A 14,182-nucleotide genomic window follows, 5' to 3' on the forward strand; every position below is an offset into this window, starting at 1 on the left:
TATGGCTCTCCACAGCACACCTAATCAACAGCCACTGGAAAGTGTGCTTATGTTTCAGGGTGAGAAGACCTGGGTGGCAGGGAGGGTGATAGGAAATTAGTTTCTCACTTTGTCTTGTGGTGGCAGATGGATCATAATGCTACAGGAGGGAACTCCCTGAGCACAGTGAGTCCCGCTGCATTTACAAAAGTGGGTACATCAGAGATCCTGGGGTCGGAATGAAGCCCTTTGTGGAAGTGTTGAATTCTTCTGTTAATTAGATTTCATGACGTGACCCTTACTAGACAGTCAAATACCTAAGACTGTTTAACACATTTTTTAAGACAAGAAAGACATTAAATTTTCCCCTGAAAATTTTACTGGGCATAAAACAAGCTTTCCAAAATCCATGTCGGACAATTCTGATATGATACACAACAGAAGGCGACTGTTTGTGTCAAACACTTGCATTTATAAGTTCATAGTAAACTTCTGTTCTTTAATGAAAAGTAACGGTAAAGGAAAGCCACCTTCCCATTTGCCTAAAATCCTCTTCATCCAGAAGGGGTAAAAGAAGGCACAAGAACACAGTTAAAGTACTCAGGCATTTCCAACGTTTTCTCTGTTCCCCTGCTGAGATGATTGTGAGATGCGTTACAAAACATGTTAGGTAAGAAACATAGAAGCCTCGTAGAAGCAGGCGAGACTTTGAACTTTATATTCTAAGGTGCTCCCAGACTTGTTTTCAACAGGGAACATGGACATCTCCAGCGTTTTCCAGCTTCCCAGGAATGTGGCCGCAGCGCTCTGCACCCAGAGGCGTCCCACAACCGAACTCTCTCGGAGACTGCTCGCTTTCTAAGCGCCAATCCCCGCAGCCTGTGGGCTGAAGCTGCGCGGGGCGCCTGCCGCCTTCTCGGCCCCACTAACCCCTCCTCCTCGAGTACAGTTACTGCGCGACCCTTACACGGCGAGGACCCCTCGCTACCCCCAGTTTTCTTGGTAGGTCCCCATCTCCAGCCCATTCATCGGCAGCCACTGCATTTGAACTGAATCTCTATCCTTCCTTTTTAAAAACAAAAACAGCAAGGCTGGGGCAGGGCGGGGGGCGGGGGGGGGGGAAGGCAGGAGATTTAACTCCAACTTCAGAGCAGCCGCCTTGGGCTGCCCATCTGACACCAGTGGGTGGGGTGCAATCTGACACTTCCTTTCCTTCCAGAAACGTGAGTGGAGCTGGCGCCCCCTTCGATCTGGGGGAGGGGAGACCGGGGAGAAGGTCCGCACTTCCGTCCTCAGGGCTTTCTCCCCAGGAGACCCGGTATCAGTGGTGAGCAGCGCTCCTCTCTCTGCGCAGCTCCCAGGTTTGGCGCCTGGAAAACTCCACCTTCTGCTTTCTCCTACTTCTGGCTCCGCCCCAGCTCCAGACCTGGCTTCTCTCCCACCCTACCGGTCCGGGCCGCCCTCTTTGCGCTGCCTCTAGAGCGAGTGTGCGGGGACATCCCCGAGCCAGCCCTGGGCCCAAGGCTGGGTTGAGAATATTAAGAGTCCCTCTCCGGCGGGTCATGGACATCCGACACTGGGGTTCTTCCCTTAGCTCCCTGAGCGCAGCCAGGAATTCTCTCCCACCGTAGCCACTCAGCCGTTGGAAGGCCCTGGGCGCTGCGCGCTCCGTGTCCCCTCTTTGTAGCGAGAAACTAGCACCTCAGGGGAGCCTGGAGCTTGGAGACACTCTTGCGCCTAGCCAGTCAGAGGAGTGGGCGCAGCAGCCAAGTGGTGGCGAGACGCGTAGCTTCAGGGGCCCGGATACGGCGAGGGTGCCCTGGGGCGCAGATCGGGTGCCCAGCTCCAGCGCGGGAGGAAGTCCCTCTCACAGCGAGCGGAGAGCGAGGGACGCGCCCTGGGCGCACGCCCAGGAGGCCTCCTCCTCAGCCCTCAGGACCGTCCTTAGGGCGCGAGGAGGAGCTTGCTGGAGACTTCGAGGCTGTCCAGAGCCAGAGAGCTCGAGCGCGGCATCTCCTGCCTCAGCTGGGAAGGGGGAGTGGCGCTGGCCGCCGGAGCTGGGAACCCAGCGAGCGCCTGACCTTCCTCTTCTTCCTTACCCTCTTCAGGACTTAGGCTCTGCGGGAAGGTTCTTGCCACCGAAGGAGTCCTCCCTCCCCACCCCTTTTCCTAGAAGGCTGGTGATGGATCTCCTGCTTCTGCCCCCACCGGGGCATTTGGAGCGCGCTGGTGGCGCGTGAGCTGGGAACTGCCCTCTACCGCCCTCGGTGAGCCTCGGGCCGACGCCGCCTGGCAGCCTCGCCTGAGCCCCCTTGCTTCCTGGTCCCCAAATCGCTAGCAGTTCCGAGAGCTGGAAGAGGGTGGCCCTCAGGCACAGCCCGCCGAGATGTCCGCGCAGAGCCTGCTCCACAGTGTCTTCTCCTGCTCCTCGCCGGCCTCGGGCAGCGCGGCTTCTGCCAAGGGCTTCTCCAAGAGGAAGCTGCGCCAGACCCGCAGCCTGGACCCGGCTCTGATCGGCGGCTACGGGGGCGAGGCGGGCGCAGAGGGCGGCTCGCGGGGGACCGGCGGGGGCCGCCTCTGCTCCCCGCTGTCCCTGGCTGAGGGTCTTAGCCCTCGCTCGGCGTTCTCTCCCCGGGGCCCACCTCCTCGGGCCAACCGCCTCCCACCCCCTAGACCCCTCTGCTCGTCCTTCTCCACACCCAGCACCCCGCAGGAGAAGTCGCCGTCTGGCAGCTTCCACTTTGACTATGAGGTCCCGCTGGGTCGCGGTGGACTCAAGAAGAGCATGGTGTGGGACCTGCCTTCGGTCCTAGCCGGGCCAGGCAGTGGTCGCAGCGCCATCCTTTGCTCTTCCGGGGGAGGCCCCAACGGCATCTTCGCTTCTCCCAGAAGGTGGCTCCAGCAGAGAAAGTTCCAGTCCCCACCCGACAGCCACGGCCAACCCTATGTCGTGTGGAAGTCCGAGGTAGGGTCCGGTGCCGCGTTTCCTCGTGGCCCAAGGCTGGCCACCTGGGCAGTTCTTTAATTACTTCTCGTTTACACAGCCAGAGCACCTCTAAGGGGCTTTCCTGGTGTGGCTGTTCCTCTGTGGCTGGTGAAATGGTGTCTGGAAATGGGACGTCCCTAGTGGCCACCCGCATGTGTTTGTTAGGACTCCTTGGCTCCGCACGGAGCAGTGGTAGGAGCTGAGGAAGAGATGCTTTCTGTGTGGCAGGTGATTTCAAAGGGTCACTTATCCCTTCAGCCAATATTGATATTTTTTGGAACTCCAAATGGTCTAGTTCTAAGCTGTTTGTCAGGATTGGAGGAAATCATTTTTTGAACTATTTCTGCCATGTGGTTATTTTACAGAGAATTTGAAGGTGGTGTCGGTATGTGTGTGTAGGTCTGTGTGTTTGGGGTTGTAGCTACTACTAGAATTCTCTAGTTTTGATTTTTTCTTCTCCATAAAAGTTTAATATCAGAGATCTATGGTATTAAGCACTAGTTTAATCCTGGAGAGAAAAAAAAAATCTCCGCTTAAGGCTATCAAAGATCATGGAAATATGCCCCAGTTCCACTAAGGGCAACTTGTACTTATTTCACTAGCTACATGACTCAAGAATCATTAGCAAATAAGGGACTCAGAGGGAGCTACTGGTACCTTTAAAAATGTTTGCTGGTTAAAAAGAATGGAGAACAGAAGTAATAGGAAACTGTGGTTGATGTGTACTTGGAAAGCTGCATGCTTTTAGAGAGTAAATACTAGTTGTTTTAAAAATGAACAACTCTTGTTCAGTTCACAAACTCTATAGATTTGCCTTGGGTCTGTTTCCATAAGGGGAGATTCCATCCATTGTAATTAAATATTTTAAAGTACAGTTAGAATTACAGAAATGGAGTGCAACACCATGTAATTGCTGGAGATTTAGACTAAAGGAAGAAAACACAACCAAGAAAAACAGTTGGAAAGTAGTGTCCAATAGTATATACCTTGCTGTCTTAACATGAGACAACTAACTATGAAATTTTGGCTTTTATCAGACCTCCTTAGAAAAATCGATATTTAGCAGAAATATTTGCATCATTTGTTAGTAAAATATTAGTTACTGTGTCAAAAATAACTGCTGGTGTTGGGTGGGGAGCATGGATTACAAATACTAACAAACACTGTTGACTGTCCTGCCCATTTTCATGAGGAAGGTAGACAGTAGAGAGAAAAGTCAGATAGGAGAGGGAGAGATTCTCTCCAAACCAGAGAACTCAGCATTAGAAAGAGGGTCAAGAATCTAAATGCTGAATTTCTGTTGGTCTTTAGAGGAGCCTGGATTCCTACTGTATATCAGAAGCACACACTAGCAGATTAGCCTGTAGGAGTTGAAAGAGAAAGAAATGCAAAAAGCAAGCCAAGTTCTTGGATTGGGTAGTCACTGACATTCACGTTTAAACCAACTGCATCATTAAGAATGTCTCTGCTTTTCTTTGCAACTGTATGTACTTGGAATATAGTATGCAGATGCTGTTTGTCACTATTATGATCAAAAGGCAATCTACTGTGGATGATCACAACAGAAATTTTCTTCTTATCCATTAAAATCTCATCATCAATGGACAAATATCTGAACTTCAGCAATACTGGGTGGCTTGAAACTGTTCTATGCAGTGTACAGGCAGTCTTCAGGCTCACCTACCATGACTTTCATCTCTTTTATAGTGGTTAAAACTAAGTACATAGCCATCTAACAAAAGAACAATTTTTTTTCATAAAATATTCATGTGTGTGTGTATGTAATCCCTTTAGTCTTGAGGCAAATGTGGAATGATTGCTTAGAATCCTGGCATGAAAGTCCAAGGCTGATTTTGTTTGAGTCCCAGATATCCTAACTTAACCCCAGGGTCTGGAACTTAATGGCCTGGATTACCTTTCAAAGGTTTAATGCCTTGGAACCCTCTCAGAAACCAAGGAAGTTCATCCTATTGAGCACTGCTTGTCCTTCTCACTTGTAAGCAAGCTGGGTCCTTTGTCCTAAAAGAGAATCTTTACTAATGATGTCAAAAGTCCGGCATGTGAGCACCTTGCAAGGTTACTCATGGGCCCTGGAAAGGAGATTTGGATCGTACAGACTTGGTTCTTATGCTTCTCCTGGTCGCTCTGGCTTGGGGTTTCTCTGCCTCTGTACTATTGACAGCTGTGGCTGAGTGACTCTTTGCTCTGGACACTGTCCTGTGCATTGTAGGATGTTCAGCAGCATCCTGGGCCTCTACCCACTAGATGCCAATAGCACCCTTCCCCACCAGTATGACAGTGAAAAATGTCTGCAGACACTGCTGAATGTCTTCTGGGGGTCAAAATTGCTCCAGTTGAGAATTCCAACACCAGTGAGTTGAATGTAGCCCACAGGATGGCCATCTTGACTGCCCACAGAAGTGCTTTCAGCTGTCAGAAAGTTTCCTTTTGGGGTCTTCTTCCGATTCCAAAACCATGTAGATCCCTCTTGAGTCTTGCCTACAGATTCCATGGATCTCTTATAGTTTATTCAACTTTCAGTTTCTCTTCCATTGAATCCATGGGCAAACATGAGAATTCACCTTCATTCAGATGTAGCCAGCAATGGATCACATCCATCTCTATTTAGTTCTTCAAACAGATTCTCTGGTTTTAAACTAAATTGTTCAAACAATGGCTCCTGCTCGCCAAACTCTCCTAAATGCCTGTAGCTCTATGCCTTCTGCTCATTCAGAACTCACAAATGGCAATTTTATGGCTTAAAATGAGGTGTTAGACAAAGTCAGCTACAACTCATTATTTCCTTACTATGTGTTTTAGGATTACTCTAACAAAATCTGAATCATGGACATGCTGGGTAGAATATCTATTGAGTTGAAAATGGGAGAAGAGAAAGGGATAAATGTACATGGTGATACAGTTGGTGCACATTTCTCAGCTTTGTTCTTAGCAGCCAGGTTCTGTCCTTTACTCTGATCACAAACAGGGGAGTAAGGTCTCATTCTAACCCTGGGGTTCTAATTATTTTGGATCAGAGCTGAGCTGACATAGAGTTTGCCAGCCTTTATCCATGAATTCTTTTTTCTTCATTCACACCACAAGAACTTCTTGAGCACAAGCATTTCTCTATGTACCAGGAATGAAGAGAGGCTAAATTATGGCTTCACCCATTAAAGAGCTTACAGTCTAAGGAGGAGCATGGATGACTCAACCAATAGCTGCAGTGCAGAAGGGTCAGCACAGTGAGGGACTGGGGAATGTGATTCACAGTGCTTTGGGGAGTCTTAGAAAACTTCACTGTGCAGAAAACACTTGAACTTGTTCTTCAAGGGTGATTGCCATTTATCAGAAGAAGAAGGGATTCCTTGATGAAACAGAAAGGAATGGACCTGCAAAGGCACAGGGGTGCTGGTGATGCCAGAGTTTCCATCAAAGAGGACTTAGAAGAGCTGAAGTGCAATAGTTTGTTTGGAGGAGGAGGTTAAGTTATCTGAAGTTTAATATATGTAGCAACCACATGGTTTTTAGTATAACAACCTAATGAAACCAGAAGTGAGACACATACTTGGAGGCATGCAGTGCTGTGCTTAGTTGCTCAGTCGTCTCTGTGATCCAGTGGACTGTAGCCCACCAGGCACCTCTGTCCATGGAGATTCTTCAGGTCAGAATACTGGAGTGGGTTGCCATGCCCTCCTCCAGGGCATAATAACTATCTATGGGCTTGGATAAAAATGGCAGAAAGGCCAAAGCACATTGCCCATCTTCCAAGAAAGCCTTTGGCATCAAATCTGCAGGGAAGTGAAAGGATGTTTTTGAAGTTAGAAGGTTGGTGTGCCTGGAGCATAGGCTATATCTCACTGTATGTTCGACACTAGCATTCAACAGGTTGGGTAGGAGTTTGGACTCTGCATTTCAAAGAACAGTAGTTCTCAACCTGGAGGCAACTTTGTTCCCAGGGGACATTTAGCAATGTCTGAAGACAGTTTTGGTTGTCATAACTGGGGGTGGTGATGTGTATTAACTTCATTTTGTGGCTATAACAAATTACCCCAAATGTATGGGTTAGAGCAATACGAATTTCTTATCTTATACTTGTAGAGGTCAGAAGTCTGAAATAGGTCCCCTTCGATTAAAGGCAAGGTGTTGGCAGGGCCACGTTCCTTCTGAAGGCTCTAGGGTCCATTTCCTTTACTTTTCCAGTGTCCCCATTCCCCCATCTTTAATGCCAGCTGTGTTCTAGTTTTTTCTTCCTCAGACACTCTTAAGGATGCTTGCGATTACATAGGGCTCACCTGGATCATCCAAGGTAATCTCATTGCTTTAAAGTTGGTTGATTAGCAACCGTTAATTCTATCTGCAGCCTTAATTCCCACTTGCCATGTACACTAACATATTCACCCGTTCCAGAGAGTAGGACGTAGAAATCTTTGGTGGGACATTCTTCTGCCCACTAGGAGGGAAGGTGCTAGTTGCATCTAGCTGGGAAGAATCCAGGGCTGCTGCTAAACACTCTACAGTGCACAGGACACCACCCACAACAGAGAATTATCTCAGTTACCTCAATGTCAAGAGTGCCCAGGCTGAGAAACCCTGTGGTGGAGAGTGGGGTAATTGGTGATTTTTAAGTATGGGTGTGTAAGATGATTCAATATGTGTTTTAGAGAGATCACTCTAGTGTTTGTGGGGGGCATGCATCAATAGAATGAAACAAGCAGGAGGACAGATACTCAAAGGAGATAAGCATGGGGTAACCATGCCAAGCATCCTACAAATAAATGGGAGTTGGCATAGAAACATAGCACTTCTATATTTCTTACTTTTCCACTTTACCAAATTGTTTTCTTGCACTATTGAGCTACGTTGAATAGTTTGGTCTCAATAAACCAGTGGTTTTCAACCAAAGGGTAGGTTTGCAGCCTGGATGTATCTGGCAGTTCAGTCATATCTGACTCTTTACGATCCCATGGACTGCAGCACACTAGGCTTCCCTGGCCTTCAGTATCTCTCAGAGTTTGCTCAAACTCATGTCCATTGTGTCGATGATGCCATCCAACCATCTCATCCTTTGTTGTCCCCTTCTCCTCCTCCCTCAATCTCTCCCAGCATCGGGGTCTTTTCCAGTGAGTTGGCTCTTCATGTCAGGTGGCCAAGTAATTGGAGCTTCAGCTTCAGCATCAGTCCTTCCAGTGAATATTCAGGGTTAATTTCCTTTAGGATTGACTGGTTGGATCTCCTCACAGTCCAAGGGACTCTCAAGACTCTTCTCCAACCCCACAGTTCAAAAGCATCAATTCTTTGGCACCCAGCCTTCTTTATGATATATGACTACATGGCAATGCCTGTTGACATTTTTGATTGCCAGTGCTGAGGCTGGGAACATGTGTTACCAGCATGATGGGTAGAGACCTGGGATGCTGCTAATCATTCTACACTACACAGGAGAGACTGCCGCAACAAATCATTCTCCTGCTCCAGTTTTCAATAGCCCCGAGATTGAGAAACCCTATATAATGTACTACTTTATAAAAAAAAAACTGAATTCTCAGTTGTGCTTTCTGGTACCATTTTCTCTCATATTTCTGGCTTTACTCTGTCATTTCTTCTTCTTTCCTGGTATATGTCAACCAAGGCTTTGAACTGGGAAAAATACCATTTTAAAAGATAATGAAGATAGGGAAAAAATATGGGGTATCTAAACATATGTGTAAGAAAGAATTGAATTGTAATATGTAATGACGAAAACTGGTATTAAAAGTTAAAACATGGGCAGAGAGGAATATTGTGATTAAAAATAGAGGTTCACCCATGTTGAAAGAGGAAGTAATTAGAGTAAGGCAGCTTCAAACAAGATATTGACAAAGGGCATTTTACAAGGAATTATGTCTGAAATCTGTTGGTCTCTGGATGGGGTGTGTGTGCGAGAAGCCCAACGGCCCCCCTTCACACACCCCAGCCCACCATGATTGCTCCCATGCCCACGTGCAACCCCCACAAGTGGGGAGGGGACATGAGGCATGTTCCCCGCCAAAAAGTCAGTTCCCCATGGCAGGTGGTGAGGACAACCACGGACGAGGCAGCACCTGGCCCCCAACAAGAGGGGGGAAACAGGCACGCCTCTCTTACCATCTGGACCACCACCACCCCCACCCCCCCGCACTTCTAAGAGAGCCACACACGGAACACACATCCCTTGGACTGCAAGGAGATCCAACCAGTCAATCCTAAAGGAAATCAGTCCTGAATATTCATTGGAAGGACTGATGCTGAAGCTGAAGCTCTGATACTTTGGCCACCTGATGGGAAGAACTGACTCATTGGAAAAGACCCTGATGCTGGGTAAGATTGAAGGCAGGAGGAGAAGGGGACAACAGAGGATGAGATGGTTGAATGGCATCACCGACTTAATGGCATGAGTTTGTGATATCTGGGAAGCTCTGGGAGTTTGTGATGGACAGAGAAGCCTGGTGTGCTACAATCCATGGGGTCGCAAAGAGTCGGACATGACTGAGAGACTGAATTGAACTGAACTGATGTCTGAAATCAGCATAATGCCCTAAGAATTTATAACTGGGGAAAATATTCACTTTTCATGTTCTTTCTCTTGGATTATTTCTCTGCTAGAATTCATTTCATTTCTAAGGTAATTTTTAACTTGAATAGAGGATAATATTAAGACAAGTTCTTCTGAGATTGAACTGAACTTTCACCGGGATTTTGGAATTTGACGATTGGCAAGAGCATATTTTAGACCTGAAAGGACCTTAGGTAGCATCTAGTTGCAGCCTCCTTACTTTCTAGTTAAAAACAGATTGAAAGAGTTAAGTTCAAACTCAGACAAGTTGAGGGCAGAACCACCCTGAAATCCTCCTTGACTCAATACGAACTGCAAAACTTCTGGAAAAAGTAAGCAACCATGAAAATCTAGAACTCTGGCAATCCTTTTTTTCTAGCCCCATTACTTAATGAAACAATTTACTCAAAGTTGCCCAAATCCCATGACTTTCTTAGACCTCATTTGGCTGAACTTCTGGGCAGAAGTGACAGCACTGTTCTGCCCACCCCCACTACCCGCCCTCCCCTCCCCACTATGCCCAGAGGAGTCCCGGGTCGCTCCCTGCTGCCTGATTCTCGGTCTGTAGTATCTCTTCCTGCTCTTCTGTTTCTGTGCTTGTCACCCACACATCCCCACAGTCCTGTGTGTTTCCTTCAGATCATTCTGCCTTGATGATCTCATTCACTTTTGTGACTTCAGTCATTATCCCTCTTGGGGACACTCATAGTTCTGTGTACTTGAGCATCTAACATCTATTCCAATTTCTTGCAAGACATCTGCTCACGATGCCCACTGGACTCCTGGTCTGAAGTGAAACAAATCAATCCCCTTTTCTTTGAGCACACTTCACTTTCCGTATTTCTTATTCTTGGTTGGTGTCACCATTCTAAGGCCAGTTTAGTTTTACCAGGCCAGAAATGTCTTCAGTTTCCCCCCTGTTTTTTTTCCCTCTTGTCGTCTCCAATAAGTTATCAAATCCTGTTGTGTTTATTTCTCATTTGCTCCATGCTTGAAAGGATTTGAAGAGGAATGTATCCAAGTTCTTACATCTCTCTCCAGCTGTTCCTTCTCATTGCTGCTGCCTAGTTTGGGTCCTCATTTTCTGTGACCTCCTGCTTGGTCACCCTGCCTTCAGTTTTCCCCTCTTCCCATCTGGCTTATGGGCCTTCTATACCAAAGAAACAATTGTAATCACATTAACTGCCTGAGTAAAAACCTTTGCTAGGACTTAGTGTGTACAGAATGAAATCCAAACTGCTTAGCCAGTCATTTCAAAGCCTTTTACACTATAATCTTAGCTGACCTCCTCCCCTTTCCCTAGGAATTTTCATCCAACAAAAGCAAACTAGCCACTCAGCCAGGTCGTCATTAAATTGTTTGTCAAGTGCCGGCTGTGCCCTAAACACTGGAAGTTTGTGGAATAAACAGGCATGGCCCTACAAGATGCTTACCCCTTTGTGAAAGCAATCATTCCCAATAAATAAATTGCTGCACTTCCTCAGAATGCGATGGCATTATGACAGGAGGACTGTGGTGGACACAATAATGCCCGCCCCCAGGATGTCCATGTCCTAATTCCTAAAACCCATGGATATGTTACCTTATATGGCAAAAGAGACTTTGCAGATGTGATTAAGTATCTTGAGATGGGGGAATGATACTGGATTATCTGGGTGAGTCTAATGTAATCACAAGGATCCTTATAAGAAGGAGACAGGAAGATCAGAGTTAGAGAAGAAGATATGAGGATAGAATCAGCCAGAGAGAGACAGACAGACAGATGTAGAAAGATACAGAGACAGACAGACAGACACATACACTGATTTCAAAGATGCTACACTGCTGGCTTTGAAAATGGAGAGGGTAGCCATGACCCAAAGAATGCAGCAGCCTCTAGAAGCTGGAAAAGGCAAGGGAACAGATTGTCCCTAGAGTCTACAGAATGACAGTGGCTTTGCCAACATCCTTCTCCTAGCCCGGTGAGACTTCTGATCTCCAGAACTGTAAGAGAATAAGTGTTGTTTTAGGCCATGACATTTGTAATAATTTGTTACAGCAGCCATAGGAAGCTGACACAAGTACTAAGGAGGTCTGGGATGTCTCACCTGAAACCAGTAGATAAATAAGGAGGCTTTTGCCAAACAAAAAAGAAGGGAAAAGATAGAATGGTATGTAATTAAGAGGGTCATAATATGCTTCAAGAACTTAGAAATTTCCAACTGAAAGCACCTAGAGGAGTAGGAAGATGGAGAAGCATGAGTCTGGCTGGGCCTTGAGCTTCATGATGCTGTTCAGGATTTTATGATTTAATGTAAAGGTCTCTGCAGGGATTTTTTTCTCTCCTCATTCTGCTTTTGATTGCCTCGTCCCATATCTGAGAAAACTTCATCATACTTTATGACTTAACCAGATGTCACCTCCAAAGAAATATGTTTTGACTATCATACATGTCGTGACAGATTCATGATTTACACAAATGTGAGCTCAGCTTTCCATAGCTAGATTGTAATTTTTTTAAGCCTGCATAGGGGACAGTGTTTCATATCAGAGTCTATTCAATGGCTGAGGGAAGCTGTGTTCTGACAGTGATTCTTCAAATCCTGAGACACACCTTTGAGGCATGGTATCTTAGTCTAAATTTTACTGCATTCTCTTTGGGCCATTGCTTATGATAAAGAAACTGAGATTATAACTGCAACTATGTTCCAATGTGGCAAAAATGGAAATGAATATGTGGAAATGGAATTAGGTACTGTATTAGCTAGTAAAGAATGATGTTTTCATTGGCTATTAGGGAAATACACATCAAAACCACAATGATATACTAATTCATATGGCAATATAGTCATATGGCTATAATAGAAAAGATAATATCAAGTGTTGATAAGGATGTGGATAAATTGAAACTCTCATACACTGCTGGTGAGAATGTAAAATGGTGCAGCAGCTTTGAAAATACTTTGGCAGTTTCTCAAAAAATTAAACATTGACCGTATTACTCAGCAATTCTACCTTTAGGTATCTACTCAAGAGAACTGAAAATACGTGTACACAAAGATTGTAAGTGAATGTTCATAGGAGCATTGTTCATCATGGCAAAAATGGTGGAAACAATCAAATGTCTATCAACAGATGAATGGCAAACAAAACATGATATATTTATGCATTGCAAGATTATTCAGCAATAAGAAGGCCTGGAGTGCTAATATTTGCTACAACATAGATAAACCTTGAAAACATTACACTAAGTAAAAAAAGCTAGTTAAAGGACCATATATTGTGTGATTCTATTAATATGAAATGTCTAGATTAGGCAAATCTCTAGAGACAGAGAATAGGTTAATGGTTGCCAGAAGCTGGCGGTAGGTGTGATGAGAAGTGACTGCTAATGGATACCTGGTTCCTTTTTGGAGGGATGAAAACATTCTGGACCCTGATAAAGGTGATATTTGCACAGCCTGAGGAATATACCACAAACCTCTGAACTGTACACTTTAAAAGGGTAAATTTTATGGTATGCAAACTTTAATATCAATTTAAAAAAGAATACTGTTGATGACTTTTAGAGAAAATATATCAATATTGTTGCTACATCATCTTTTCAGTAAAACATAAACGTGAATGAAGAGAGTTATGTAGCAGGCCCAAGCCTACTGTGTATTAAATGCTGTCCTTGAGGATGCAACAAGTAGGTAGCAACAGCTCTATCAGATTCAATGGAGGAGTCAACAGCCAGCCTGGGATTTTCTGAGACTGGTTACTGTGGAAATTCCGTGTCCTGATTAGTATGCTTTGGGAGCAAGTGCAGAGAAGCTATTAAAAAGATTGTTTTTCAGAATAGGCAGAGACTCTAAAATGTACTTACAATCTTGAAAAATTGCCTGGCCGTATCACACTAGAGCTATTGAATAGCCACAGATTTTTAGGAGCCATTAGAACTAAAAGCAAATTGACAAAATACCACACATCTTGTGCCAATGGACAAGAGGAGAAGGCTGAATTGGAAATGAATTGAGTTGGGTGACCCCATGGATCAAGATAAATAACACGGTTTTCCTTCGGTATACCTGGACACTTGTGGAAACAGGCGAATTAATACTACCCATAGGAGCTGAAGGGCTTCCTAGGTGGCTCAGTGGTAAAAGAATATACCTGCCAATGCAGAAGATGCAGGAGATGCCAGTTTGATCCCTGGGTCAGGAAAATCCTCTAGAGGAGAAAAGGCAACCCATTCCAGTATTCTTGCCTGGAGAATCCCATGGACAGAAGAGCCTGGTGGGCTGCAGTCCATGGGGTTGCAAAGAGTCGGACATGACTGAGCAACTGAGCATGCATGCACTGAAGCTGAAGTGTGAATAAGCATCAGATCAATTCTCAGCTTGCATTGTCAATAATTTCTTTTCTTGGGGGTTGATAAATAGTTAGGCAAGCTGAGACCCAAAGGTGGATGGGGAATGGGAAAGATAAACCTTAGGTGACAGTAGCCACATTGCCTCTGGGTTTATTCTAACAAGGTTTCTGCTATAGTTAATAATTTGGTTTATGGAAATCCTGAACCAGGCCACCAGGTTTTCTGGCTTTTGAGCAAAGTAGCATTGTGCTCATAATGGAACTTCCAATTGATTCCTTGTCCACTTATTTCAGTTGTTTGCTTCAGATTGTTG

The 14,182-nt window shown here is 45.5% G+C and overlaps 1 protein-coding gene across 1 annotated transcript in view; it reads left to right on the top strand.

Annotated features, from left to right (window-relative positions):
- The first annotated feature begins 2,251 nt into the window (after positions 1 to 2,251).
- Positions 2,252 to 14,182, top strand: part of ARHGAP6 (Rho GTPase activating protein 6) — a 535,940-nt gene continuing 524,009 nt past the window's right edge. The window contains exon 1 of the mRNA XM_052662938.1: positions 2,252 to 2,944. Coding sequence (XP_052518898.1) covers positions 2,366 to 2,944 — 579 coding nt within the window. The 5' untranslated portion in view covers positions 2,252 to 2,365. The remainder of the gene's footprint in view (positions 2,945 to 14,182) is intronic.

Source organism: Budorcas taxicolor, chromosome X, assembly GCF_023091745.1.
Source record: "Budorcas taxicolor isolate Tak-1 chromosome X, Takin1.1, whole genome shotgun sequence".
Taxonomy (NCBI): Eukaryota; Metazoa; Chordata; class Mammalia; order Artiodactyla; family Bovidae; genus Budorcas; species Budorcas taxicolor.